This window comes from Ursus americanus, chromosome 14 (assembly GCF_024610735.1).
Source record: "Ursus americanus isolate L20-20 chromosome 14, mUrsAme1.1.p, whole genome shotgun sequence".
In the NCBI taxonomy this organism is placed as follows: Eukaryota; Metazoa; Chordata; class Mammalia; order Carnivora; family Ursidae; genus Ursus; species Ursus americanus.
In genome coordinates this window covers 58,025,779-58,053,711 of record NC_142140.1, presented here as the reverse complement: position 1 = coordinate 58,053,711, position 27,933 = coordinate 58,025,779, and the positions used below count along the sequence as shown (strand labels likewise).

At 59.0% G+C, this 27,933-nt stretch overlaps 1 protein-coding gene across 4 annotated transcripts; it reads right to left on the bottom strand.

Moving 5' to 3' along the window:
• Positions 1 to 70: 70 nt before the first annotated feature.
• Positions 71 to 22,001, bottom strand: TLE2 (TLE family member 2, transcriptional corepressor). 4 transcript variants are annotated; one of them, XM_045800064.2, is made up of 20 exons: positions 21,846 to 22,001; positions 21,671 to 21,768; positions 21,170 to 21,233; positions 20,719 to 20,763; positions 18,259 to 18,321; positions 15,987 to 16,061; positions 15,571 to 15,754; positions 15,176 to 15,195; positions 11,844 to 11,951; positions 10,530 to 10,574; positions 9,824 to 9,973; positions 8,196 to 8,334; positions 7,195 to 7,355; positions 6,049 to 6,125; positions 5,073 to 5,322; positions 4,681 to 4,928; positions 4,432 to 4,579; positions 2,799 to 2,949; positions 2,287 to 2,363; positions 71 to 380 (listed from the first exon to the last, which is right to left on the bottom strand). In XM_045800064.2, exons 1-20 carry the CDS (start codon positions 21,867 to 21,869, stop codon positions 273 to 275), a joined length of 2,235 nt encoding a protein of 744 aa, XP_045656020.1. In that variant the 5' UTR covers positions 21,870 to 22,001; the 3' UTR covers positions 71 to 272. The 4 variants fall into 4 exon arrangements, with proteins under 4 accessions (XP_045656020.1, XP_087723531.1, XP_045656022.1 ...); XM_087867405.1 differs by having other exon boundaries at positions 4,492 to 4,579; positions 21,846 to 21,972; XM_045800066.2 differs by having other exon boundaries at positions 7,231 to 7,355; positions 21,846 to 21,972.
• Positions 22,002 to 27,933: the final 5,932 nt, after the last annotated feature.

Below are 27,933 nucleotides of genomic sequence, written 5' to 3'. Positions count from 1 at the left end.
GCCGTCCCCCAGCAACGGTGCCCAAGAAAAGCAACAGTCCCCGGTTCTCCAGCCCAGGACAGAAAGGCAGTTGTGATAAATACATTTATTTCCCCAAAGTCCACCTGCCTGCCCAGCCCCACGTCCAGCAAGAGAAGATGGGAGGGAGTCAGCCAGAGGGCAGATGAGACTTAGCACTCACAGGTATGAATGGAGAGGGGGTGTCGGGGTCTCTGTCCGGGATGCCCCTCCCCCAGGAGCTGGGCCAGGGGTGCAGGAAGATGGGGGGGGTCTCAGTAGACCACCTCGTACACGGTAGCCTTCTTGTCCCCTGAGCCTGTCACAATGTACTTGTTATTTCCCGAGATGTCACAGCTCAGCACGGAGGATGACTCCTTGGACTATGGGCGGGATGAGGGGAGGGAGAGAAGGGGCAAGTGAGGCCGGGCCTTGCAGGACATTCAGAGGGAGGGAAGAGGCGAGGCGACTGGGGGAGCGCCGGCCCCCAAGGATGAGCCTATGGTCAAGGCTGGAGCCTAGACGGGACTGAGGATAGGGGAGCCCGCAGTGGGGGACCAGGGCTCTCCCAGTCGGGGGGCAGATGATGGGGGAAGGAGGGTGACCCATTTTTCCACAGGAAGGGCCACTGGACTCGAGCTCTGGACCGGAGACAGTGCTCCTGGGAAGGGTGGGGCCTCTGTGCTCCTGACACCGAGGGATGGGACTGAAGGCCTGTCCTTCGGAAGGAAGCTCAGAGCGCAAGGGGCTCGCTAGGGCTCAGCGCCCGCTGACCCACAGCAGCAACCCTTTCCTGCAGAGGGCCCCACGGGAAGTTCTAGAACAGGCCTCGCCAAAGGTCCACACAAGTCTCTAGTCAAGTCCAGAGGCCAAATAAATCTGTCACATGATTCTCCTTTTGTTTTCCTGCCCTTTAAAAACGTAGAACCCCCCCCACACCCACTAGGCTGGCGGTGACCAAGAAAGGCCCTAACGAGTGTCGGTGAGGGTGTGAGGGTTTTGATCCCGCGTGCGCGGTGGGTGGGGGGGAGCACCGGGCAGTCTGGCAGTTTGTCCCCAGGTTACACAGTGATCAGACATTCCGATCCAAGACGTCCGCCTGAGAGAGAACGCGTGCCCGCGGCTGCAGGGTTCACAGCAGCCAAAACGGGGCAGCAAACCGGGCGCCCAACCACTGGTGAGCGGAGAAGCACAATGCGGCCCACGGGCACTAGAGAGCACGACCCGGCCCTCGAACGGAAGGGAGCCTGACAGCGGCCATGACGCGGACGGGCCCTGACACCTGCCACGACGTGCACGGACCCCGAGGATGCCGGGCTCAGCGAGAGCAGCCAGACCCAGAAGGACACGCCCCGCAGGACCCCACTCCCAGGAGGTCCCCAGAGGAGTCCCGTCCACACAGACAGCGAGGAGCTGGTGGGAGCCAGGGCTGGGGCCGGGGGTGGGGGAGTCCGTGCTTCCTGGGGACAGAGTCTCCGTGTGGGGAGATGGAATGTTCTGGAGATGGGGGGGGCGGTGGCTGCAGGACGGGTGAGCGTGCTTCACGCCACTGAACGGTATACTTAAAAATGGCTAAGATGGCAAATTTTATGTCTTCAAAAAATTAAATACACACACAGAGACACAGACACAGAGACACAGACACACACACACAGAGACACACACAGACACACAGAGACACACACAGACACACACGGACACACACAGACACAGACACACACAGACACACGCACAGACACACACGCACAGACACACACACACAGACACACACACAGACACACAGACACACACACAGACACACAGAGACACAGACACACACACAGACACACACACGGACACAGACACACACACAGACACACGGACACACAGACACAGACACACACAGAGACACACACAGACACACACCACAGACACAGACACACACACGCACAGACACACAGACACACACACAGACACAGACACATACAGACACACAGACACAAACACGCACAGACACACACGCACACACACAGACACACACGGACACAGACAGACACAGACACACAGAGACAGAGACACAGACACACACACACAGACACACGGAGACGGACACACACACGGACACACACACACACACAGACACACACACACACACACACACACAGGACCCAGGCTGCAGGCAGATGGCTTAATGGCTGGGGTGGGGGGGGACTCGGAAGACCCCGGGGAAGTTCCGCGGTTTACCCACCAGTGCAGCCACCCTGGGGCCCCCGGACGCACGGCGCCCCGCCCTGCCCTGCCCTGCGGTACCTGGAAAATGCTGGCTCCGTAGGGCGTCCTCCAGGCGTTGAGCAGGTTATCCTTCCCGGTGCTCAGGAACCAGCGTCCTGCAAAGGGAGGGCAGGGAGTTCTCGGAGGGAGGAACGGAGACAACCCGGAGGGGCTGGCCTCTCCCTTTCGGGCACCTCTGCTCTCACAAGGGGCACACTGGGCCCCAGCCGGCTCCGTCTGGCCTTCGAGAAGGGGGAGCCCCCAGGAGAGGGTTGCCAGAGAAAATCTGGGATGTCCAGTTACATTTGAATCTCAGAAAAATCACAAATCCCTTTTAGTACCGACGCCCCATGAGTATGTCATGATTTATTATTTATCTTTCGTATATGTGTGTATCCCGTGCAATACCGGGGACGAACTTACGCTACTGAACAATCTGCTAAGATTCGGATCCCGCCGGGCATCCTGTGTTTTGTGCTGTGGGTTGTGGTGTGCTGTGTTTTGGCGACCCCGCCCAGCGCCCTGCAGCCCTGCCCAGCCCGAGGACCCACCGCAGGAGGCGAATTTGAGGGCGAGCACGCAGCTCTCGTGAAGGTGCAGCTGGTACTTCTCGGGCTTGCGGACGTGCAGAACTTCCACGTTGCTGCTCTCCATGCCCACCGCCAGCCAGTCCTGGTTGGGGCAGTGGCCCAGGGAGAAGATCTGGGGGGTGCAGAGGGAAGAGGGGAGGTCAGAACCCCCTTCAGATGGTGGAGGACACCCAGCGGGGGAGGGGGGAGGTCCGGCGCTCTCCCACCGCAGCCCCGCGCACGGAGAGGCAGCTGGCCCAAGGCCTGGAACACAGCAGGCAACCGCATGTCGAATCATTAATATTAATCAGAATTACACGGAACCCTGGGGCCTCACATCCATTATCCACTCCAAACGCACAACAGCTCTGGGAGGGAGGGGAGCGGGGAGAGCGTGAAGCTGGCCGAGGACAGTTGCCCCCCACGAGCAGATGGTGGAAGGCAAGCTGAGACCCCGCTCGCTCAAGGTCATGTTTCCACGAGGGATCAGGCCTTCGGACTCCCAGCTTGGAGCCCTCCCCGCTTGCAACACCGCCTCTGACTTGGATCTGAAAGGGTTCGGTGGCCTCATGATGCCAGGCCCCAGCCAGGCACCGGGAGGAATAGGGCCCTGTTCCACCCCAAACTTCTCAAATCTTACTGACAGGACACGTGCGGAAAGAACCATAAACTGACAGCAGAGAGAAGACCAGGTTTTACAAGTTCTCTCCTAGCCATACAGAAGTGTTCCTGTGTAAAGACGGGGGGCCCAGTGGGATGGGAGATACTCACAATGGGATCCCCAGAGAACAACCCACCTAAGTGTCAGGGACAAGGGACGGACAACTACACCCACCCACACCCCTGACTGCCCTATCAAAGAAACTTTTAAGCTAAAAACAAGAGAAGGTAGAACAGAAAGAGTTTGGGGGTTCAAGGAAGGGGCAAAATGGAGATGGGTTTTGAAGGATGAGTAGGAGCTCACCAATTTGGCAAAAGGAAGGGGAAAGCAAGTCAGCTGGCGGGAACAGTCAGTGGAGAGGTCTAGAGGTATGGCTGGGCATGTGAGACTAGAGCATGGAGGCCTTAAATGTCAGGCCAACGAGCTCATGCCCTGCCCCCAAGGCAATGGGAAAGAGGATCTGACCCAGCCCTGAGGAGCCCCCCGATTCTGTCCAGCCCCTTCACCATGTCCTTCAGCCTGGACTCCCACAATGCCCTCAACAGAAACCTCTCTGCCCAACTCCCATGTCAACCTCTACCTGTCCCCCCACACCAGTGGCTCCCCCATGGTGTGTCCCGGGAGGGGGTGGTGGTCAGGAACTCCCAGTAGGGTCAAGAGGTTCAAGGCCAGGAAGAGAAACGAAGGAATGGGGGAGTGGCTTGGCACAAGCATCTGGGAAAGCGATCTGAGGGTCTAAGTAGGCCCACAGCTTAAACTGAATCAGTTCCTTTGTGTTTCCCTCTATCTGTCTTTGAAGAATTAAGGGGGAAGCCTGTGGGCGTGTCTGAAGGACCAAAACGATGGACAGACGGCAGGTATTTGGTCCCACTCGGCCTGTGGAAGTGGGTGGAGAGGAGGGGACTCTGGATTTCGGACACTTCTAGGGCCCTCCGAGCCGAGCCGCTGCAGCACCTGGGAGCTGAAGTCGTGCTGCTGCAGCTGGCGGCCCTCCCGCAGGTCCCAGCAGCGCACCGTGCTGTCCAGGCCCCCGGTCCAGAGCCGAGTGCCGTAGTCGGAAATGTCGATGCAGCTGGCACCGTCGGTGTGGCCCTGGAACTGCCTGCAGGGAGAAGGGCCCAGGCGGCTGTCGGAGCGGGGACCCTCCCAGGCCACTCCCCCGCCCCCCACAGCGTACAAGCCAAGGGGGCGGGGGCCACCCACCTGACCATGGTCTGGTTCTGCAGGTCCCAGACCACGATGTTGCCATCGCTGCAGCAGGAAAAGCAGACCTTGGCGTCGGGGCTGACCGCCAGGGCGTAGCAGGCGGGGGCCGAGGAGGTCAGCTCCGCCTTGATGCGCGGGGTGGGCGCCGCCAGGTCCCAGATGGACAAGGTGCTGGCCTCGCCGCCCACGATCAGACTCCGGCCGTCCGGCAGCAGCTTGCAGGAACGAATGTAGTTGTCCCGGTTCTGGGACGCAAGAGAGGCGAGGGTGTAGGGCTGGCCCTCCGGACCGGGCCTCCCAGCGCCCCGGAGCCCCGTGCGTTCCCGGAGGCCGCGAGCCCCGCCCCCGTAGGACAAGCCCCGCCCCCGGCGGACAAGCCCCGCCCTCACCAGGCAGTCGAGCTGCGCCACCGGCGTCTTGGCGCCCGGCTGCCCCACGTCCCACACTTTGACGCAGCCCTTGCCGCCCGTGTACACGTGCTGCGTGGAGCCGCTGATGGTGACCGCGCACACCACCTCGCCGTGCGCCAGCGTGTGCAGCTGCCGCGCGTGCCGCGGGATGCCCGCGCCCACCAGCGCGTCCGAGGGGAAGGGCACCGGCTGCATCTGCCCGTCGGCAGACACGTGGAAGGAGTAGGCCCTGCACAGGAGGAGCAGAAGGGCCCTGACGCGCGGGGAGGGGACCGCCCTGGAGGTGGCGGCCCGCCCACGCGCCCGCCGGGGCCTAGCCCCCCGCCCAGCCTGGTGCCCCCATGCGTTTGGGGAAGGAACCCCATGACCACAGGTGACCTGACAGTCACTGCAGTCAGCGCGGTACAAAAGAGGAGGGGGTCCTAGCCCGGCAAGCAAGCACTGAGTAAACGCTGAGTAGAGAGGATCCAGGGAAATGCCGGAAGGGCTCCAAAGAGGGGACCCAGTAGTAGCCACCAGCCACATGTGGCCAATTAAATTCAAAAGCATTTACAACTTCAGTTCCTCGGTGGCAGAAGCCACAAGTGGCCGATGGCAATCACTGGACAGCTGTAGGTCCAGAACATTCCCAGCGTGGCAGAAAGTTCCGGGGTACTTGGGGCTGGGTCCATCTCTGGGTCCATGCCCTGTAGGGTGCGCAGCAGTATCCCTGGCCCACACCCACTAGGGGCCAGATGTGGGTGTCACAACAAAGAATATTACCAGACATGCCAAATGTCCTGGGGTGGGGGTGGGGAAGGCAAAATACCCCTCCCCCCTCGTTGAGAAACAGCTGTCTACATTTTGCTTGTTACACCTCTCTCTCCAGAGAGCTCCTCAAAGAGAGCTTCTGGAAAGGCAGCAAGGAACCCCAGCCCCCACCCCACAACGTAAGCGCCTGACAGGAGATACTCACGGCTTTCCGCCAGGGATAGCGGGCAGGGAGGAGGAGATGGACGACCCCCGGAGATGTGGGTGACACTCAAATGCCATCTGCCAAAGTGCCAGAGGGGGTGTCACAGCGCAGGTGACTCAAGCCCACCTGTGCCTTCCCCCAGGCTCACCTGCCGTATTTCTCTGTTTATCAGAGGATCCCGATCTGCTCATCAGCCCCTCCCCAAGAGGGCAGAGATGCCCTGTCCTCCACCCGCACTGCAGACAGGAGAGCAGAGGCTTGCGGGAACCCCAAAGTCTCTGCCCAGGGAATCCTAGAATCCCAGAGTTGGAAGGACCCTGAAGAGTCTTTCTGACCTGCTCTAGAGCCAAGAGTTGGCAAACTGTGGCCCCCTGCTTGTTTTTGTAAATTTTTATCAGCACATAGCCACACCGATTCATTTACGTTTTGTCTGTGCTGGCTTTGAGCTGTGTGCCGGCAGAGGTGAGTATAGCTGTCACACAGACCAACTGCCCAAAGCCAAAAATATTTGCTGCCTGGCCTCTTGCAGAAAATATTTGCTGACCTCTTTTCTACAACGTCCCTCACAAGTGCCCACCCAGCCTGGGGTCTGGCATGCCCCCAGGGACAGCATTTTCTTCCCTCTGGAGGCGTCCTGGTCCACTTCAGTGCAGCTCACTCTATCAGCCATCTGTCCTTGCACTGCCCTCTGGGGCCCACACAGTCCCTGTCTGCTCCCTCTGCCCCAGGTCAGGGGTCTCATGCCCCATTCCTTCAACTCCTTCTCATGAGACCTCCCTTCCAGTCCTCTATCCAGGCTAGTCCTTCGTCTTCAGTCTACCAGGATCATTGCAGTCCCTTAGGGCTACCAACCGGACGCCCTCTGCCAGGAGGCTGAATGGGACCCTCACCCCTGTGGCTAGGGCTCTCTGCTCCTTAGAATGCAGCATAGTTACTGTTGCTTCTTCCAGTTATAGCTGCTTTGTATTAAGCTTGTGGGCTGCTGAGACCCTCAGATCACCTTCCCACACCCACATGTACTTGCCAAGCCGGATTCCTATCCCTTTCCCTATTCCCTTGTCTCTCCTTATGTAAGTGGTCTCTCCTCTCGGCCCCCAGCCCCCAGCCCTGCTGGTACCTCCTGGTGCCTCCACGCCGAGGACTCACCATGGGGGACCGTCCATACACTACAGAGCCGCTGACCTGGGGGGACAGGTGGAGGCTAACGTAGGAGCTGGGCACAGAGAGGTCCCCATTAAGGGCGCTGTGGGAGCTCAGGCTGAAGGACGTGGTGAAGGGACTTGACAGTGTCAGGGGGCTCCTCAGGGCTGAGTGAGAAGAGACAAAGATAGGTCTTCAGACACCTCGGACCCAGATCTGGCCTTCCACGGCCTTGGCTGGTCATTTGGGGCTGCTGTGCTCTGGTCCCACAACCACCACACCCTTTCATGTTTCCAGATGTTTGTCCCTCTGGCCGACATGCTCTTCCCTGTCCTTTCTCAGCTGCCGAGCTCCTAGTCACCTTTCAAAACCTAGACTCAAAGTCCAGCAATATCTCAGAAATATCACTGAGCCTCCTCACCCCACCCCCAGCCTCTAGCCTTGCCCCTTTGGGTTCCCTCCCTCTAGCCTAGTCACGACCACACAGGGCTGGGAGTTTTGGGGTCTGGGTCTCCTTCCCCACCATCTGGGAGCTCCTCGAGGGTAGGTTTCAGGGCTGATTTCTTTTTGGGACCCCAGGACCAGCACAGGGCCTGGCTTAAGACACGAAAGGAGAACAACGTCACCCCCTCCCCCCCGTTAATGGTGGGGAACCTGAAGCTCAGAAAGGTTGAGTCACTTGCCCAAGGTCACACAGCTGATGAGTATCCAAGGCTGGCCTCAACCCCAAGGCTGTCTGACTCCAATCCTGTCTTGCCAGTGCACTAGGCTAAAGCTCTTGAGTAAATGACTGCCCCTCTGGGCCTCAGTTTCCCCACCTGTCAAACCAAGACAGTGAGGAGACAGAGGCCTCTGCAGAGTGAGTCAGCATTGGGCTCAGAGTCTCGGAAAGGGCCAAGGTCATGCTAGAGCTGGATTCACACCTCCTGCTTCTCCCGCCCCTACTAATTTCTAGAAACCGCCCCCCCAGAAGAGACCTGTTCTGACAGGCCCCAGCAGAGGCTCACCGACACTGTCCGTGCAAGGCGCTGGCTTGGCCGCAAGCTGGCGGAGGTGACCGGCTGTGCTGGGCCCGGGGGTGGACGCATCCTGGGGTGGGGAGGAGTCGCAGGACTTGGGGGCAGGAGTGCTGGTGGGAAGGTCGTTCTGGGGAGAAAGGTCAGGACTGAACACCCCCTGGCACCTGGCACCTTGCAGCCCACGAGCTGGTGAGAAACTAGGTGAGAGGAGGGAGCGGGTATATCTGAGCCAGGCCAGGGCTCAGGGGAGGTGCCTGCAGGCCAAGCAGCGCCCCTCTGCGGTTTCAGGGGCCTGGGCCCCGCAGCTGATCCCCGGAGCACAGGGACACAGGGACACATGAGGGTCTGCACACGGGGAGCGCGAGCAGGAAGGGGCCCAGCATCTGCCGACAGGGCTGCACACAGGCGTGGTGAGGGGGGCCCACACCCGCTGCCAGAGCCGTGCATGCGTTTAATAAGGCATGCAGGGCGATACATGGTTAGGAGTGCGGGTGTAGACTGGCTTGAGCAGGGGCACGCCTGCAAGCAGTGCGCTTGTGAGAGAAGGGGACAGGAAGTCGGGAGGCTGTCCTGTCCTTTGGGGCCAAGGACTGGGAAACTCATGGGGTGCGAGAGCAGGGGGTAGCTCCCAGATGAAGGACCAGCACCTGGCACTGGCCCCGTGCGCCCGTGCCCTGCCCTGCGCCCAGGGGGCGAGGTGTCCCCGCAGCTGTCTCTCCTGTGGGAACACCTGAGCAGAGGGGGAGCGGGCCTCCATGGACCAGCTCCTCGCTCCATCCTCTCCGCTGCACCTCCTTGGCCTTTCAAGGAACTTCCCATCCTTGCCCATCTTTCCACTCTACAGTCCCACGTTCTGTGCCCGCTGCACTCACACGCCTACGAGGGGGAGTGGGTGGCGACCACGTGGGACAGGGACGCCTCGTGGGCGCTTCTCCGGTAGAACAGAACTGCCCCTCCCCCTCTGGTCTCCTGGAGTGGAGGAGGTCACCGAAGATGCCTCGGGAGTCCCAGCCTCTGCGGTTGCCATAGCAACCTGCTGGGAGGGGAGGCCTAGAAACCGACGCACTCTCTGGGTAAGTGCAAGGCAGGGGTCTGGGGAAGATTTGGGGGAGTGGGGCGGGACAAATGGAGCCCAACTGTGAACGGCCCGGGGCGGGGTGGGGGGGGTGGCAAGCTCTTCGGGGGTTCCTACACCTGGCACTGAGAAAGTTGTTCCCATAGTAATCGGCTTGCCTTTCGGGGACAGGGATGGCAGCTCAGGGGGCGCTGGTGTATCTCCAGCGCCTCGCAAAGGCTTTAACACTTGCGGGGCTGGGGCAGCCTCGAGGGCCTCCTTTCTGCAGCTCACTGTGCATCCCCAAGGGACTTGCTATTTCTTGCAAGAGAGGCTCTGTTTCTCCACAAGATGGGGAGTGGTCTTTCCATGTGCACTTAGGGTCCACAGAGCCAGTCCACTTGGGAAAAACACTGGGATAGAGTAGAGGCGGTTTTTAGGAAGGGAGGCAAAAAATCAGGGCCCGGCTGGTTTCTCCCCGCTCCACACCTAATGTGGTGGCATCTGTTTCCAGGCCCCCAGGATGAATAAAATGAGTTTCAAGGCCTCCCCTACTCCTTACCAGGACAAGCTCCTTGGCTCTGGGGAGTGGGGAGCCGAGGCTGGAGGCCAAGGAGGCAGGACTGTCCACGAGGTCCCGACGGGCGGGGACACAAATGGGTGCCTTTCCACATGGGGTGGTAGCTGGGCTGGGGGGCTCCGAGGGTTGGTCCTGGGTTTGAGGAAGCGACGTTAAGTGGAGATGAAGTGGGCTAAGGAGGACAGCCCCTCTCTATACCCCTCCCAGACCCCATTCCCCACTCCAGACCGGGCGCCTATGATCCACCTTGGAAGGACTGTGTCTCCGTGCCTTACTTAACTCATCTGTAAAATGGGATCGATCGTGCCTACTCCATAAGCACACACGGCAACGACTATGGAAGGCCTCCTCTTGTTGTCCCCCATTGAACAGATGGGGAAAGTGAGACCACGGAAGGCAGCATATGCCCCCAGTCACACAGCGACCCAGGGCTTGAAGCCACTTCTGCTGCCCATCCCCAGTGTCCTCTGGGCCTCAGTTTCCCCACCTGCGCTACGGAGAAGAGGTCGACCTGAGGTGCCCCCTATCCCCTACTCTCCCTACTCCCAACCACCCTCATTCCCGCCATCCACAGAGAGGGGGCCAGGACCCCCCTTCCCTCTGGGCCCCCCAAACACTCTGGAAAACCTACCGCTGGCTGTGCCCAGACCTCGGAGTCCCAGAAGTCAGAGGCTGGACCCCGACTCACCTCGTCCACCACCAGGTTGTAATCGCTCTTGTCTTCGTCACTCTCCTGGGGGGAACAGGAGGAGAGAGCTTACCCCAGCCGTGCCCCTGCCCCCACGTGCCCTGACTCATGCTCAGGAGGTGGGGGCATACCGGGGGGGGGGCAGCCCCAGTCTGATCAGGATTCTGGGGCTTCAGAGGCCCATTAGCTTGGTTCAGAAAGAAGGCTGCCATTTGCTCAGGTGCAGGGGGTGGGTGTTGGGAACAGTGGGTGGGTCCCTCGTGGAGAAAAATGAGGGGTATGGAGCTGAGTGCCCAAGACTTGCCCTGGGGCCCTGAGCGCCTCCCAGCCCTCCCTGGGTCTGTTTCCTGCTCTGTGCAGTGAGGGGACAGCCAGAGACCAGGAGTCGTCCAGCCCTCCCTCCCAGTTCTCGCTCCACAGAGCCAGTCGACCTCTCAGGATCGTCTGTCTCCCCAACCCATCTGCCCACCGCCATCCCATGGCCTAGCAGACACCTCATCCCCTCCTTAGGCTCCTGGCCTTCAGCCTTGCCCCCTCCAGGTAGTCCTCCAAGCTTGCCCCAGGGGGATTTCCTTAACACCTGTCGCCACATCTGTTCTCCCTCCTCCTGTTCCACCCTTGGGGGAAACAGTGTTGTCCGGGACTGCCCTCTGGTCCAGCTGAAAGCAAGGGAAGACCAAAGCCTGCAGCCTGAAGGCCACATCTTCCCAGCAGGAGGGCGTTTCTTTGACCCCCCCATCCCCAATTTTCTTCTTTAAAACAAAATGAGTTGCTGACACGTATAGAACAAGCTGTTAGGATTTTAAAGACCAAAGGCATCTCTGAGAAACAGAAGGATTGGCCGATACTGGGCCTGCCAGGCAGCTGGGACCAGGTTAAGGCTGTCCCTGTCGATGAGACAAGTGCTTCCCCGCCAGCCAAGTCCCAGCCCCCCACTTTCAGCCTGGCCCCTGGGATGCCAGAGGCAGAAACTGCAGGTGTAGTGCTCCTCCAGTGAGGGATAGGGCCCTGGAAGAGGGGGCCGGGGACAGCCTCCTGCAGGAGAGAGCACTCTGGGCCTCACAGAGAGGCAGGGGGAAGGGGCATTCTAGACGGCGGCGGAGCCAAAGCCAGGAGGTGGGAAAACAGATGCCTGGTCCACAGCAACTACAGCTGGGCCTCCCCCACAGGGACTCTTCTGATTGCTCAGTGCTCCATGGGCAATGGGGAGCTATGGAAGGCTCTAGAGTGAGTCATGGCCAGAGCACGGCTCCAGAAGGCTCTGAGGAGCCGGTTTGGGGGCCCACCCCAGTCTTCTGCTTGCCCCCCACTTACATAGGGTCCGGACAGATCCTTGTCCTCAGCTCGCTGCTTCCCACTGCCCGCCGGGCCACCTGGTCGCTCCTCTTCCACTACACTCTCAGGGGGTGAGGGGGATGCGCTCTGCAGAGAGACAAGGGCTGGGTGGGACAAAGGGTTAGGGTCCTGGGGCCCCAGACGCCATCCTGGCCCAGCCAAGACTGAGGGTCCCCAATACCGGTATTAGGATCTGTGCCTCAAGCTTCCCGTCTGGGAAATGGGACCTTCCAAGGGCGGACTCGGTGCTAAGTTGTTGGCCTCAGAGCAAGTGGAGAAGTGGGGGTTAATCCCATTGTACAGACAGGGAAACCGAGCCTGAGGGAAGACAGGGCTGTGCAGTGAATTAGGGGTCGAAACAGGACTCAAAGCCCCCTCACACATGCCAACAATACGACCTCTGAAGGTCCAAGGCTGGGTGAGCCGGCACAGAGACCCCCCCCAGCATCAACCTGCCTGGTGAGCCCTCAAGCAGTTTGCTCCTTCCCTGGGACTCAGTCTCCCCATCTGTACACAGGGGCTGCCCCACACAGTGCTTTCTCAAGCACTTTAGTTGTGGGACCAGTTCTTCAACCGAGATACTATCTCCAAGCCCAATGCAATGGGCAGATAAGAAATCCCGCCTGGAGAGCTGCCCTGCTATCTGCAAACACACACAGGAGGAAGCAAAGTCCCGGGGGCCACGATGGGGCAGCTGGGAAAGCAAGCTGGCCGCAGAGCCCAACCACGGACGGGAAAGCCATGCAGCCATTTAAAAAAGAAAGTAGAGATCTTAAAAAAAAAAAAAAAAAAAAGTGGGGGTGGAGGGGCGCCTGGCTGGCTCAGTCAGCAGAGCGTGCGACTCCTAACCTCAGGGTTGCAAGTTCAAGCCCCACATTCGGTGTAGAGATTACTTAAAAATCAAATCTTAAGAAAAAAAGAAAGTTGAGGTGTGACAACATGGAAGATGGCCAGGGTATCACTGATGTAAACAGCAAGCGTGGAGAGAGGAACTTGCATTTCTCTGAGACCTGGGGCAAGCCTCCTCACCTGTCTGCGTCTGTGTTCTCTCTGTAAAATGGGGATGGGGACAGCACCCCCTCCCAGGGCTGCTGGGAAGATCCAGCGAGCCGTGGAACCCTTGGCCTCGTGGCGCCCGGCCCGCGGTAAGGGCTCCCTGTCGTCTGTACACAACCTGCCCAGGTGTGTGCGGAGAAACATACAAACCCACGTGATACACCACGGGGTTCTCCCCCTCGGCGCCCCCGGGGCATGCTGGGGGGCTGTGCGGCATCCAGGGCCCCACCCACTCGATGCCAGGCGCTCCCCCAGTCTGAGAGCCACAGATGTCCCCGCACATGGCCTGCTGTCCCCCCGGAGGCAGGATCTCTCATTTGACAACACTCTTTCCTCCTATCCGGCGCGTTCCCACCACGGAGCCGCTCCCGAGCAGCGCCTGTCTCTGTGCGTGGGGCGTGCATGGCTCCGGGGAGCAGCGTGCAAAGAGGAGCGCAAACTGAGGACAGGAGTTATTTAGGAGAAAGAACTTGGGTGGGGAGCGGGCGGTGGCTCAGGGCAAGGCCAGGAGAGCCCCAGTCCCTTTCCTGGGCTGAACAACGTCCCCCAAAGTTATATGTCCAGCCAGAAGCTCAGAATGGGACCTCATCTGACAATAGGGTCTTTGCAGAAGTAACTCGTTTCGATGAGCGCATACTGGATCGGGGTGGGACCTAGTGCAATAGGACTGGAGTCCTTTAAAGGGGAGGGACACACAGACACACAGGGGAGAAGCCACGTGAGGATGGTGGCAGTGACGGAGTGATGCAGCCACAAGCCAAGGAGCCCCGAGGACCACCAGACGCCACTAGAAGCTAGAAGAGCCAAGGAAGCATCTTTCCCTAGAAACGCTGGAGGGAGCAGCCCCGCGCCCACCTCCGTTTCTAGCCTCCAGAACCAGGAGAGAATGAATTTGTGTTGTAAGCCACGCAGGGCGCGCTAATGTGTTCTAGCAACCCCAGGAAACAAATACGGTCCCTTCCCTACAGGAGCCCGTCCTCTGTAGGGACTGTCTCCTAGTAAACAAGTAAACAAACAGGGCCAGTCAGCAACTGGCAACATTTATCCCAAACATAATCCCTGCCTGGGCAGAGGCGTGCACGGGAGCGTATGGGGCGGACATTCTCTTATCTGACCCAAAGGTGTTCCTGTGAAGGTTTCCGGCAGGCGCTGGTTATCACAGGGAGGAGGGGAGACATGGTCTCCGAGATGCACTGTTAAGCGAGCAAGACCCAGATCGGGGGCATAAACCGCTACCCCTTGTCTACCCGTACTTGAACATATATGTACATACATGTTACATACAACATAGAGAGGCAGAGGCGCCCATCTCCGGGCCCAGCCAAGGCAGAGAGCCCCACCACTGTTCTCAAGATCTGGGAAATGGGACCTTCAAAGGGCGGACTCAAGGTGGTCGTGACACCACAGATTGTAGTGCCCCGTGGGGCACTGGCGCAAGCTGGGATGAGCTCAACGAGCAACATGCACTTGGATCTTGGAGATTCGGCCCGATAAAAAGAACGTAACATGTACCATTAATAATCCGCATGTTGATTACGTGTTGAAATATTCCGGATACATGGTGTTAAGTAAAATAGACTCTTGGGGTTCATCGCCTCTGTTTAACTTTGTCAATGTGGCTATTGGAAAATGTGCCATCACACAGTAGATCTTGATGCTGTTAAAGGCTGCCCTGCAGGGAACTGCGGACAACCGCACAGGCGCATGCGCTCACGCAAAACAGCGCTGGCCGGCAAAACGCCGGAAGCGGAGTCAACTGTGGGGTTTGCATTGTGCCCGGTTTCCCGCATTCTATACTGTGTTTTATACAAGACTTTACTGCTGGGGGAGGCTGGGCAAAGGGGTGCCCGGGGTTCCCCTGTACTTTTCTTTGCAACCTCCTGCGCATTTATAATTGTTTCAAAATTAAGCAATTAAAAAAAAAAATTACACGCAGGGCTCACATTCTATCGGGCAGCACTCAGATAGGTAATATCGGATGGCTGATGGATACATTAATGAGTGCAAGGCTGGGAGAAATGCTCTACAGGCTTGCACTCACTTATTCAATTGCAAAAAAATAGCTCAAGGTGGAGAACCTTCTGTAACGAAACCTCTAGCCCGATGGGCACCTCCCACCACCAAAAGGCTCCAGGCAACCCAGCTGAAAACCCGGGTCTTGCTGTGAGGACCCTGTCCGCTCAGAACCACCAGCTTCAGCCACACGCAAATACAAAGCAAAGAGCACACAAGGTCCTGGATGCCCTTCAACTTACCCTGCTCGGGGCTCTCTCCACTGGCAGGTTGGGGGTGAGGCAAAGAGAGAGAGAAAAAAAGATGAGGGTTTCATAGCTTCTGGTGCCAGAGGGCACACCCATCCAGAGTTTCCAGAGCCCTCTCCCCAGCTCAGAACCTCCCTTCTCCTTCCAGCAGCCTTGCAAGAGTGGGTTGTTCCTCCCCTGAACCATTCAGATAGATGCCCAGAGACGGGCAGTAACTCGCCCAAGAACACACAGCCAGTTGGGAGTAAAGTTGACCCCCAGGGCCCTGCAGGCCCTATGACTCACTCCCTCACACTTCAATGAGTTTGGTGCTCTGGACAGGGTGGCCTGCCAGTCCCCCTCCCCACCTTTGTCCCCCTGGCCAATGCCACCCTGTGCTGCCCACTCACCTCTGGGTCCTTCAGCCTCCCCACCTGCCCGGTCTTCCTTGGCGGCCGCAGCCAGCTGAGCCTGGGCAGCCAGTGCTCCAGACAGGGCCAGCAGCCCCGTGGCACTGCTGCCTACCAGGCCAGCAGGGCGAGGGGTGAGGGGCACAGGGGGGGCATGATGGGACAGCGGCTGGAGCTGCTGCTGCTGGAGAGAGGAGGGGTGGGCCAGGGCCGGGCCGCAGCCCAGCAGTGCCCCTGGGCCAGGAGGCAGCCCAGAGCTGACACAGGGTCTGGGCAGAGGGGGCCCCCAGAGTCTCCAGGGAGGCCAGAGCCCAGGCCAGCTGCCCGCCCGGCACCCCCAGCTTTAGCACCTACTGGGTGCCAGGGACCCGGGGGTGGGGTCTCCCCAGGGCTGGGGAGGGGCAGGGGGCACTCACCCCGATGAGGCTGTTCAGCTCCCCCACGGTCACCTGCTTGGCCCGCTCCACGGCCTGTAGCACCTGCTGTTGATGCTGGGAGGTGGGGGTATGGGAAAGGGGGTGCTCAGACTCCCTGTCTGCTCGCCGCCCCCATCCGCCCAGGCAATGCCCTCTGAGGCCCCACCTCCCCCTCCCCCCACATCTTTGTCCCCAGAACTTGCTATTTCTCTTCTCTCTCCCGCTTTCCATTTAAATCAGACAAACACAAAGAAACAAAGCATAGATGGGGCAGTGGAAACTAGTAATTATAAATCGGGGTTGATGGGTCAGGATCTCCCTTGGCACTGGGCACTGTGGACATCGGGGGGGGGGCGGGCGTCCTGGGCACTGTGGGGGGCGGAGCAGCATCCCTGGCCCACCCACTCCATGCCAGGAGCGCTCCTGGTCCTGACGACCACAACCGGGTCCCAGATACTGCCCAGGGTGCCCTGGGGGCACCATCGCCCCCAGCAAAGAACCGCGGTCTAAATCAGCACCCAGGTAAACGCTGCCGGGTCAAAAACTAGAAACTGGCAGCCCGGAGAAGCCCCAGTGCCTCTGCCCATCGTATCGCCCTTCTTCCTGCCTCTCCCTGCCTCAAGCAATGACAAACGGTCCTCTACGCTCATTGCTGGATAAGGACGCTGCCGGCCACACGTGGCTACCGAGCGCTCGAAATGCGGCCGGTGCAAGTGAAGAATGAAGTGTTCCATTTAATTGAATACAAATATAAGTAGAAACTTAATGTAATATATTTAAATCAAAATACAGATTCCTGTATATTGAAGGGACCACACGTGGCTGGTGGCTGGTGGCTCCCGTCGGAATACATGATATACCGCTGTTCATCCACACTTCCGAGCTCGGGGATCTGGGCTGTTCCCACCGAGGACGTGTCAGATGCTAATAGAAAGTCCTGGGTATGGCACACCTGTGTGCAAGTGTGTCTAGGCCGAGGGTTGCTAAACTTTTTCTATAAAGGGCCACAGAGCAAATATTTTCAGCGTTCCAGGCCAGAAGTTCCCTGTCGCAGCTTTTCTATCTGCCATTTGATCGGGAACGCTGCCGCAGAGATCGTGTGCATGAACGGGCATGACGGCGTACCAATAAAGCTTTATTTACAAAACAGGCAGCGGGTGGGATTTGGCCCTCGGACTACAGTCTGCTGACTCCTGGTCTAGAACGGAGTCGCTGAGGCACAGGTGTGTGTCTTTATTCACTTCCTAGTCTTTTCATCCTCTTTTCTTCCCGTGTGGCCCTTCTCACCACGGCCACCTTGTCCCCACCCTTGGCTTCAGACACGAACTCTACAATCTCAGTCCGGCCAGGATGTTCCGCCATCCCAAGCTTCCAGAAAATCTCAGATTCAGTGGGGTCCAATGCAGGATGAGCATCTCTCCTGGTTTTTTTCCCCATCACAGCGAGGGCCCCCCATTTATCCACCCTGCAAGGGAACCTGCCCTCATGTCTCTTACGGATAGAACGCTCCAGACAGAAGCAGGGATCGCTGATGCAAAGGCCCTGAGGCTGGCAGGTACATGGAGAATTCTTACAAGGGCTAACATTTGTTTAAGATTCATGGAGGTGTTCATACTGCTTTACTATGCCATCTGCCCTGGTTCTACCTTTTTATAATTATTATTGTGGTTACAGATACGTAAGAGTCACCATCATAACCGTCTCTAAGTGCACAGCCCAGCAGCATGAAGCTCACTTACACTGTCATCCAACCACCCCCACCCTCCGTCTCCAGAACTTTCCATCTCCCCAAACTGAGACTCTGTCCCCACAAAACACTGCCCATCTCCTCCCTCAGCTCCTGGCTCCCATCTCCTCTCTGTCTCTGGGGATGATGGGTCTCCTTCAGGGACCTCCTGGGAGAGGAACTGGACGGTATTTGTCCTTTTGTGGCTAGCTTATTTCACTGAGCACACAGAAGGGCTGACTTTTACTGGTGCTCCCTTAGCACCTAGTATCACCCTGGCACGTATCAGCTTGTCTAAACATCGCCACAAAGGCACAGACAAGGCCAGCAGCCAAGGGCATGCGGCCAGGATTCGGACCCAAGCGGCCTGGTGGCAGGGCTGGAGCCCCCACTCCTCACCCTCTGCCACCACCCCCCTCCATCCCTGAAGCCCCTGCTCCAGCCCGGTGCCCCCCAGGCCACCCAGCGGAAGCAGTGCCCACCACACTGAGCCAGCCCCCCTCCCCCAGTCCTCCAGCTTCCCTCTGCCCCGGCAGGCCCACTCACCTCCTGGGTCAGGAAGGGGATAATCTGAGCACAGATCCCACTGAGACGCTTCACAATCTCGGCCTGGCAGGAAACAATGGGGACGAAGCTCGGAGGGGAGACCCTCCATCCAGACCCTCAACTCCAGACATAATAGGCCTTGGCAAAGCCCGGGAGGCAGGGGGCTGTCCCCAGCAGGTGCAAACTGGGGACAGTGCAGCCAGAGAAGCAGAGGCTCAGGGGCAGACCAAGGGGCTGCCGAGGAAGCAGTCGGCTGAGCGGACGCCCAGGGCAGCTGGGAGCCGGAAGGACGGATCCACTAGCCGCCAGACACAATCAACAGATTCCCAGGGAGCAGCCGCACAGACGTCCCCTCAGATGGGTGGCTTAGAAGCTTGGGGGTCATCAGAAACAAAGGAGTGGCCCTCACAGGCCATCTCTCCCGGGCACGGGCTCTCTCTGGGTCTCCTCTGCAACCCGGGGCCACTGGCAGGCAGAGACCCCCACGCACCACCGGGGAAGGGCTCTGTGGTGGTGGGCTCAGAAAAAGAAATTTGTATTTTGCTCTCTGTCCCCAGGTCCTGGCATAGAGCCCCTAAAACTCCCGGAACTTCTCAGCGATGGGTAAGGGGTGGGGGGGCGACTTTTGTGGCTCCCAATAAGCCCCTTTCAGCCATACCTGCGTTTATTAGAGGGATGGAGGTCAAGTTGATCGCCAGTGGCTGATGATTTAATCGGTCAGGCCTATGCAATGGAACCTCCATAAAAATCCCTCATGGAGTTGGGGAGCTTTGGGTGGGTCAAAGTGTGGAGGTGCTAGGAAGGGGGCGCACCTAGGGAGGCCACGACGCTCTGCGCCCCGACCCATGCCTCGCCCTCCGCCCTTCCTTCATCTGGCTGTTTCTGAGCTCCATCCTATCTAATGAGCGGGTAACCTAGTAAGTGAACGGTTTTCCTAAGTTCTGGGGACTGTTTGGGCAAATTATTGAACCCAAGGTGGGGACTGTGGGAACCCTCAATTTATATATAGTTGGGTGGTCAGAAGTTTGGGCCGGAGACCCAGACTTCCGATTGGTTTCTGAAACGGGGGGCAGTCCAGTGCAGCCGAGCCCTGAACCTGGGGTCTGTGCTGACTCCAGGCGCACAGCACAGTGTTATGATCAGGCTGAATCGTAGGCCATCTGCCGGTGTCGGAGTTGGAGAATTGGTCGGTGTGCGGAAACCCACGTGTTTGGTGTCAGAAGAACAGGGAATGGAGTGGAGACAATGAGGTTTGACTTGCAGATTTCATTAGGGACAGGGTCTGGGTGCCCCAAAGAGGCCGAACAGAGGGAAGAGGGTGGGTAAGGGGGCAGGTATGGCATATCCAGCTGTGTGCGGGGTCAGCCGATGTTTTGCTTCTGCCTGGGTTAGAGGGGTGCTGGACAGGGTTTGAGCTCCCCCTGGGAGGGCAGAGACTGGGCCCTAGCACCTGCCTGCCACCTGTAAGACGGTGTACTTCATGCACCCATGGGACCACGCCCTGCTCCAGGCAGATCAGCCCCCTCCAGCCCACACCAGAGCCAGCAGGGCCCACACATACCCAGAAAGGCACCCCCAGGCAGCCCACACTCTCAGCCCACCCCTCCCCTCTTCCCACCCATCAGGAAGCCTTCCCCCCCCACCCCCCACCTTTTTTTTAGGCTCCACCCACTGTTCTGATATTCAGAGGGACAGAATCTAAGAGTCCGTCAACCTCACAATCTTTCAGGGCCCCTCTTATCCATCAGAGAACCTTGAGATCAGTGTCAGGTTCTCGGGGTTAATTTTTTTTTTTTTTAAGGAGGCTCCGTGCCCCGTGTAGAGCCCAACGTGGGGCTTAAACTCACGACCCTGAGATCAAGGCCTGAGCTGAGAATCAAGAATCGGATGCTTAACCAACTGAGCCACCCAGGCTCCCCATCTCGGGGTTGATCTTGAACAACTGGAGTCAATGTCAGAACCTTCTGGTCTAACTCAGAACCTTGAATTCCACACAGAAGCTGACGAGAGTCTCAGAACCTCAAAGCATAAGGACGTGTCTCCCATGCTTCAAAGCATCAGAAAAGCTTGAGGGCCACCTCGGCCATCAGGACCCATCTCCGAACACCAGACTCTCTCGGCTGAGAGGGGACCTCCAGGACTGTCCGGCCGGCCCCTCCCAGCGACAGAAGTCACCTCCACTGCCTGCCTGACCTAGCTGCCAGCCTCTGTGACAAGCCCTCTGTGACCGGGACACCTGGCTCCTGCCCACTTCTTGCCTCCCTGCTGGCCTATGTCTCTAGAAGTGCAGAATTGTTTTCCTCTTGTGAGGCTGAAATCTGGCCCCCTGGTCCCAGAGATTTCAGGCTGAGATCTGTGCCCCTGTGTCTGCTTTGCCCCAGACTGCCTGAGTGCCGGATCTCTCCCACAGCCTGCAGACCCTCACCCTTCCTATCGAACACTGACCCCTAACACAGTTACCTGCTTGTGCATTTCAATGTTGAGCCCGTAGGACATCTCATAGTACTGCAAAGGAAAAGCCAGTCGGGAACGTCCAGTGGCCCAGTTGGATGCTGGGTCTTCCAGGAGCTCCCAGGCTGGGGGAATCACAGCAGGGCACAGAGCCTCCCGGCCCCATGGGAGCCCAGAAGGGAAGACCAGGAGAAAGTAGGGAGGGGGGCAGGAGGCGGTGCCCTGAGACCCGGGACCCTCAAAGATGTCCACAGGGAGAGGGGACATCCTTGTCTCATTGTTTGTAAGAGTTGGGAGGGCCCTCATAAAGACAGCCTGGAATCCCAACCAGCCCAATTTACAGACAGGGAAAATGAGGCCCAGAGTGGCAGGGTGAGTGGGGGTTCACACCCCTAACACTTTTACTCACAGCTGAGCCCTCCTCCCCACTGCCCGGTACTGGCAATGATGAGCCCCTCACCATGACATAATGGCGTTGCATTTCTGTCTTCTCACTGGCCAGCTTCTCACATTCCAGCTTGAGGCTGGGAAGGATACGGGGCATGGGGATCCCACTCGGCTCTGCCTCTACCGCGACCCCACCTACACAGCACCCCACCCTGCCAAAGACGCAGGGACACCCATCTGGGCCACTTTCCAAAGTGATGGGTTTGGCTCTTTCCCCTCTCCCCACTTCCTTATCCTCGCCCCACTTCCTGGTCCCAGTCCCTTCCCGCCCCTTCCCCGGCTCAAAGTGTCCCAGTACTGAGTGTCCCCATCCACCTCACCTGCCTTCTACCTGGAAGCCCTCCCACGCCCCTGGGGGGGGGGGCTCCTTCCTCCCGACACCCCGGAGGCCCCGCCCCCCGCCTGGCTGCGCCCCAAGGCCCCCAGCGGCCGGCCCCTCTCCCCGGGGCTCCCAGGTAAGCTCCCAGGTGAACTCCCAGGTCCCCTGGGGCGCGGCGCCCCCGCCCCCCCTCACCTGTGGTACTGAGCCTGGAGAAACTGGAATTCCTCTTTGATGCGGTCGCAGATCTCCAAGATCGAGAACTTGAAGGGCTGGCCGGACTGAAGCGGGGTCTGGGGGGGGGGGACCGCGGGGTCTGAGCTCCCGGACGCCCGCGCCCCCACCCCACGCAGCCCGGGCCCCCACTCACCGGGTGCCTCCCCTGGGGGTACATCCTGCCGATCCGGAAAGCCCCCGCGCAGCCGGAGCCCAACGGTCCCGAGGGGGGAGTGGGGGGGGGGGCGGCGAGGCGGCGGCGGCGCTTGGGGGGGAGAGGCCGGGGGCGGCCCGAAGAAAGGAGGAGGGGGCGCGGCGGCGCGGGGCCGGGACCCCGGAGCGCCCGCGCCCCCCCGAGCGCGCGCGGGGGGCGGGGACGCGAGGGGCGCGGGCCGGGCGGGGGGCGCGCGGGGCCGGCGCGGAAGGTCGCGCGAGCCGCGGCCGGGTGTCGGCGGAGGCGCGGGCGGCGGGCCCCGCGCGGAGCCGCCTCCCTCCGGCGGGGCTCGGCCGGGAGCCGCGGGCAGAGCCGCCTTAAGGTGGCGCCGCCGCCCCCGGCCCGCCCACCCGGCCCGCCCGCTGCGCCCCCCGCCGCCTCGGGCGGGCGCCCCCAGCAACCCACCCCTCCCTGGCCGACGACCAGTGGGGAAACTGAGGCTCGCGCCAGATCCCGCCGAACGTCGCCTCCTCCCTCCCGGAGGGCCCAAGAGGGAGAAACAAGGAAGCCAGAAATACCTAGGGCCCCACTGTGGGGAGCAGCGTGGGGGGAAAGGGGCAGTTCGGGGTCAGAAATGGCCTGAGGGAGTGGACTAAGACTTAAGGATCAGGAGGCCAGGAAACCTGCCTCCAGGGGGACCGGGAATAGCACAGGGCGGACACCTGGGGACTGACGGAGCCCTAGCCCCCTCTGGGTCTCAGTATTCTCATCTGTAAAATGGCAGAGGCGGGGGCTATTTTTACATGAGAAGGTATCTGAATGGCCGTCAGCCTGGCCCGGCACAGAGCAAACTCCCAGAGATTGGACTTGGTGCTCCCCTTGCCACCACCAGCAGACTGGGCTGCCTCCCCTCTCAGACTATGAGCTCCCAGAAGGCAGAGGTCCCATTGAGAATGGCCGGCTGAATCCTTGCCATCAGACTCAGGCCTCTGAGTACACGGGCTCCACTCCCACCATTGACCACAGACACCCAGCAAGCAGTTCTACGCTCACCTGGGAGCTGGGACATTCTCATTCCCGTCTTGCTTATGAAAAACCTCAGGTCCTTCGTTAAGTCAATCAACAAGCATGTATTGAGCACCTCCTGTGGACCAGAGACAGCTCTAGGCACCGGTGCGCAGCAGAGAACAAACTAGAGAGAAACCCCTGCTTTGTATTAATGCCTGCATCTGGGTCAGCAGGTGAGGGAGCAAAAGCATAGGAAACCCTACTGAACAGAACAGCATCGCCTTCCAGCCAACAGGTATTTATCGAACATCTATTACACGCCAGGCATCCTTCCAGGTACCAGGAATACAAGGGTGAGTGAAGGAGAACCGATTCCTGCCTTCTCCGAGCTCTGGGGACAAGACAAGATCACAGCTTGGCAATTATGGAACTATTTGCGTGTACAAAGGAAGAGTTTGGGAAGCAGTGACAGAGATCAAGGAGAGGAACCTACTTCTCTGGGGTGCCTGGGAGAGGCCTCTTTGAAGAGGTTCACACAGGAGATGACACCCGAAGGATTGGAGGGCAGGGAGAGAAAGACAGAGCCTGAGGACAAAGATATGAGTGTGTCCTGGGGTTTTCAGTGACTCCCTCCGGTCATCAAAATCCAAACTCCTCCCTCTTCCCTGGACAAACCCCCTCCCTGCCCTTCCCTCCCTGATCCCAACGGCCTTCACCTTCACCCTCATCCCTTCTGCTCTGGACACCCTGGCCCCTTCACTGTTTTCCCAACAGCCCAGATAGGGGTGTGCCTCAGGGCCTTTGCCTTTACTGTTCTCTCAGTCTGGAATACTGTTCCCTTGCTTCACATCCTTCAAGTCTCAGCTCAAATGTCACCTCCTAAGAAAGCCCCCTCCTGGCCACCCTCCTGGCCACCTGTTTAAGCAGTGCTCACTCATTCCACCTGCTTATTCTCAAAATACTGTATCCTGTTCTCTCTCCTTCTAGGCCCCACCAGAGTTTGTTTCCGTTTGTTTTGACATGATTATGTTTCTCTGTGGGTTGTTCTATTCGATACTTGTCTCCCTTGCTAGGCTGTGTGGGGACAGATCCCATCTCTTGGGGAGCCTGGCATATACAGTAAGTGCTCAATAAATGAGGCAATGCATGCAGGGGAGGAGAAGGAACAGCTGATGCAACTAAAGCCAGAAATCAGTGGCCACACTCCTGCTGGGAACTTCTAAGAAACAGAGTTTGGTCTACAATGCCAGGAAGTCCAGGTTCTGGGGGGTCTGCGAAGTCCCCACTCCAAAACCTTTCCACGGATGTCCCCCAGGTCCCTAGATGGAGCACCTTCTCCCAGACCTGTTCCTCCCCTGTCCATCCTGCTCCCCCAAGACAGAACATCAACCTAGCCTCTTCTCTCCCCCCACCGGCCACGCCCTCCTGCCCCTACCCCCACAGCACCCCCTCGGCCTGTGCCAGCTCTTCACCCTCTTAGTTCCAAGCTCTAGCCACCTACCTCCCCCATCTGAGCAGCTTCCACTCTTGTCACCTTTTGCGAGTCTGGCCCTCCCTCACTTAAAACCTTCCCATGGCTCCCTGTGGCCCTTGGGACAAACCCCCAGATCCTCAGGCTAGCCTCAGGCGCCCTGCACCACCTGGCCTGGCCTGGCTTCACCTCCCTCCACCCGTTCCCATGCTCTCTGCTCCAGCCGCACCAGTCCCATCACCTACTCTGTGTTCTCTCCCACCTTTGGGCTTTTGCTTGTGTGGTTATCTCTTCCTGGAATTCCCTCCTGCTCCTTCTCTGCCTGGAGAAAATCCATTTCTTCAAGGCCCAGCCCCAAAGCATCTCCAGCGGGCATCTCCTCCAAAAGTTACCTCCCTCTACACACAGCAAGCACTGTTCAGGTAGGTACTTATTCTATACCCCATCCTCGTGCTGGAAGACACTGGGCTTCTAGAGAGGGCCCAGCCCCAGGATGGGGAAGTGGGGAGCAGAGTTAAGCACTCACTCCCAGACCCAGGGCCCAGGCCATCAGTAGGACTGGGTGGGGGGGGACGGGACACGACAGGACAGGGACTGCCTGGTGAGTCCAGAGGAGGCTTCCTGGAGGAGGGGACCTTTACCCAACAGGCTTTAAATATTTCCATCAGGCATATTCCACGGGGGGGGGGGGGGTGTGGGGGTGGTAAATACAGGTTTGTGGATTGCCTGAGAAGCCACAAGACCACCCCCCCAGGATGATGTGTGTGATACGCCAGGAAGCAGGAGACAGCTTGCTCCGAGCACAGGCTTTGGGAGCAGCTTTGAGAATTTGGGGAGACTCAGCTGAGAGCACTCTGCGAGATGCGATACCCTCAAGCAGCCTGACTCCATACCCCGCTGGAATGCCACATGCAGCCAGGGCTGAGCAACAGTCTGGGCAGTCTAGCTAACCTTCTCATTACGCCGAGAAGGCTTCGCCCAGCGAACCCCTGCCAGGGCTTCACACCCCGTGTCTCTAGGCCTCAGTTTCCCCATGCAGCATCCAGGAAGAAGCTGCAAACTGGGGGAAGGGACTTAGCTTCTGATTTCTCTCCTCCCACTGTACAGAAAGGCTCAGCCGTGGTTCCTGGCTGGGTTTTTATGATGTGGATTTTTTTTTTTTTTTTTTTTTTTTTAAAGAAAAAAGCTGAGAAGCAGCGCTGGGACCCCGGATTGCTCAGACCACCTTAAATCAGGCTCGCCGCCTCAGCTACTGTGGAAATTCCTTTCTCCGCGGTGGTTGGCTGGGTGCGCCAGCCAATCCTCCCGCAGCGCTCCCACATGGGTCCGTGACATCACAGGGGGCGCTGGCCAATGGAGGGCAAGAAAACCGCAACCAATGGCAGGAGGCACTAGGATGGGCTGGGCCAATCAGAAGGCTGCCAGCGGGGTATGGAGAGTGAGGCTCCCCCTCCCTGAGAGACGCTGAGAGCCTCGTGGACGCCAGAACTCAGTCGTTTTGGGGGGTGAGGGGGAATCCAGTTCGATTAGTATCCGAAAACCGGAGTAGCGAGCCACCCCCTGAGCCGGGCGGGTCTCTCCTTAAAAGCAAGAGTCCCTTGTCCAACACACTACCTTGCAAATCTCGGCCAGCTGGCGGGGCCGACGAGGCGCCTTTCGCCCTATTTCACAGATAGGTAAACCAAGGTGGACTTTAAATCACGCCGGACGCCTCCCACCCCCGGGAATCCCCGGGAATAGCTGACACCCTCACCCGGGACTGGAGGCGCCTAGCAGGTGTCAGTTTTTGTCTCCAGGTCAGATGGGGGAAGTATAAGCCGACGTGTAGGCGGAGGGGAGGGAGGTGGTGGGTCCCGTGCCTCGGTTTCCCCGACCGCAAACGGGAGACAAGGCGGGAGCGGGGTTCTCGGAAAGACTACGATCCCCAGAAGCTCTCGCGCGGCGCCCGCCAAAGCTGTCAATCAAAGTAACGTGGGTCCCTCTCCAGGCCCGCGCTCCCCCGCCCGCAGCCTCTCTCCTGCCAGCTCCCGCTCCCTCCCCGCCGGCTCCGGGCCCGGCGCGGTATAATTACAGCCCATTGATCCGACCCGGGCCGGGAAAGCGGCTCCCTCGGGGAGGCCAAGCCTTTGGCTTCCGACTTCGCCAACCTCTGCCTACCGCCCCCCCGCCCCCAGCCGAGCTGCTGGGCCACCAGCCAGGCCTGTCCCCTCCTGCCGGCCAGGGCTCTCAGGTGACCTCTGAGCCTCTGTTCCTGCCAAGGCTGGCGGCGAGCCCCGGTCAGAAGAGTCACACACACGTTTCCCTCCACCTGGGAACACTGGGAGCCCTCCCCGGGGTTCTAGCGCCCCCCACCATGACCGTAAGACTCTTGCGGGCTTCTGTCTGGGCCTCAGTTTACTCACCTGTGTTAGTGAGATGGTTGGACAAGACTTGTTCGCAAGCCAATGCTCTTGGCGCTCTCCGCTTTCCAATGAGTGAGCAGCGAGGCTAGGCCATGCTGGGGATTCACGGAGGGGTTCCCAAGTTTGGAAAAGCAGGGGAGACCAAGCAGAACCCTCTCAGCCCCCTACAGTCAGGGCTGAGGTGGAGGGAGGGACCAGGACTGTTGGTGGGGGCAGAGACAGAGCAGGACTGAGGTCCCTGCTTGGGAAGTTGGGAAGGCTTCCTAGATGTCAGAGGGGGGTGTTGAGACTGGGGTTCTGAAGAATGCATAGGAGTTGCTTCATTTGAGCAGTGCATTTATACCACCCAAACCCGAAGGAGACTCAGAGGAAAGCTGGGGCAATGTTAATTCTTCCCCTGGGATTGAGGGGCTCTGACCCCTCACCTTGCTGGGTGGACCTCTGACCACACCCAGGCTGTGAAGTGGGGGGAGGTGGACACGCCCATGGGCTGAAAGTCCCCTCTGCCTACTGCCACAAGGGTAGCTCAGGTGAGAAAAGAAGGGGCCACAGCAAGTCCACGATGGCCCCTGTTCAGTGGGTTTCCTCATCTGGAAACTGGGGTTGATGACAGAATCTTCTGATTAAGTGAAGGCTGATCAAGTATTTAAAAGGACTCCTAGATAAATGCTCCACGGGGGGGTGGGGGTAGCCACTGTATGGCCATTACGGCCCAAAGGCCCTCTCTCCCACCCTGGCTTCACAGTCACAGAGAGACAGCCAGCGAGAGAGGGAACACAGCAGGGGAGTGGGAGAGGAAGAAGCAGGCTCCCAGCGGAGGAGCCCGATGTGGGACTCGATCCCGGAATACCGGGACCACGCCCTGAGCCAAAGGCAGATGCTCAACGACTGCGATACCCAGGCGCCCTCCCCTTCCACATCTTTGATCACTCATTAAAATGGCTCAGTGGGTAGAGCACGTGACTCTTCTTAATCTCAGGGTCCTGAGTTCAAGCCCCATGTTGGGCATAGAGATTTACTTTTTTAAAAAATTTATAAATACACACACACACACAAACACAAAATCAGATCCCATCCTTCCTCTGCTCAAGAATCTTCCAGAGCTCCCAGTCACCCTCAGAATAAAATCCAAACTCCCCCACTGTCTACATGATCTGACCCCTGTCTCCTCCCTGTCCTCATCTCCTCCCTCTTTCCCCCTCACCCT

What these genes read in the sequence shown, in the direction of transcription:
- TLE2 (XM_045800064.2), bottom strand. Translation starts at nt 21,869, where the DNA reads ATGTACCCCCAGGGGAGGCACCCG. An exon ending in TGCAACGCCATTATGTCATG is followed by an intron (nt 20,764 to 21,169) that starts GTGAGGGGCTCA and finishes TTTCCTTTGCAG; the next exon opens with TACTATGAGATGTCCTACGG. An exon ending in ACAACCTGGTGGTGGACGAG is followed by an intron (nt 9,974 to 10,529) that starts GTGAGTCGGGGT and finishes CCTCAAACCCAG; the next exon opens with GACCAACCCTCGGAGCCCCC.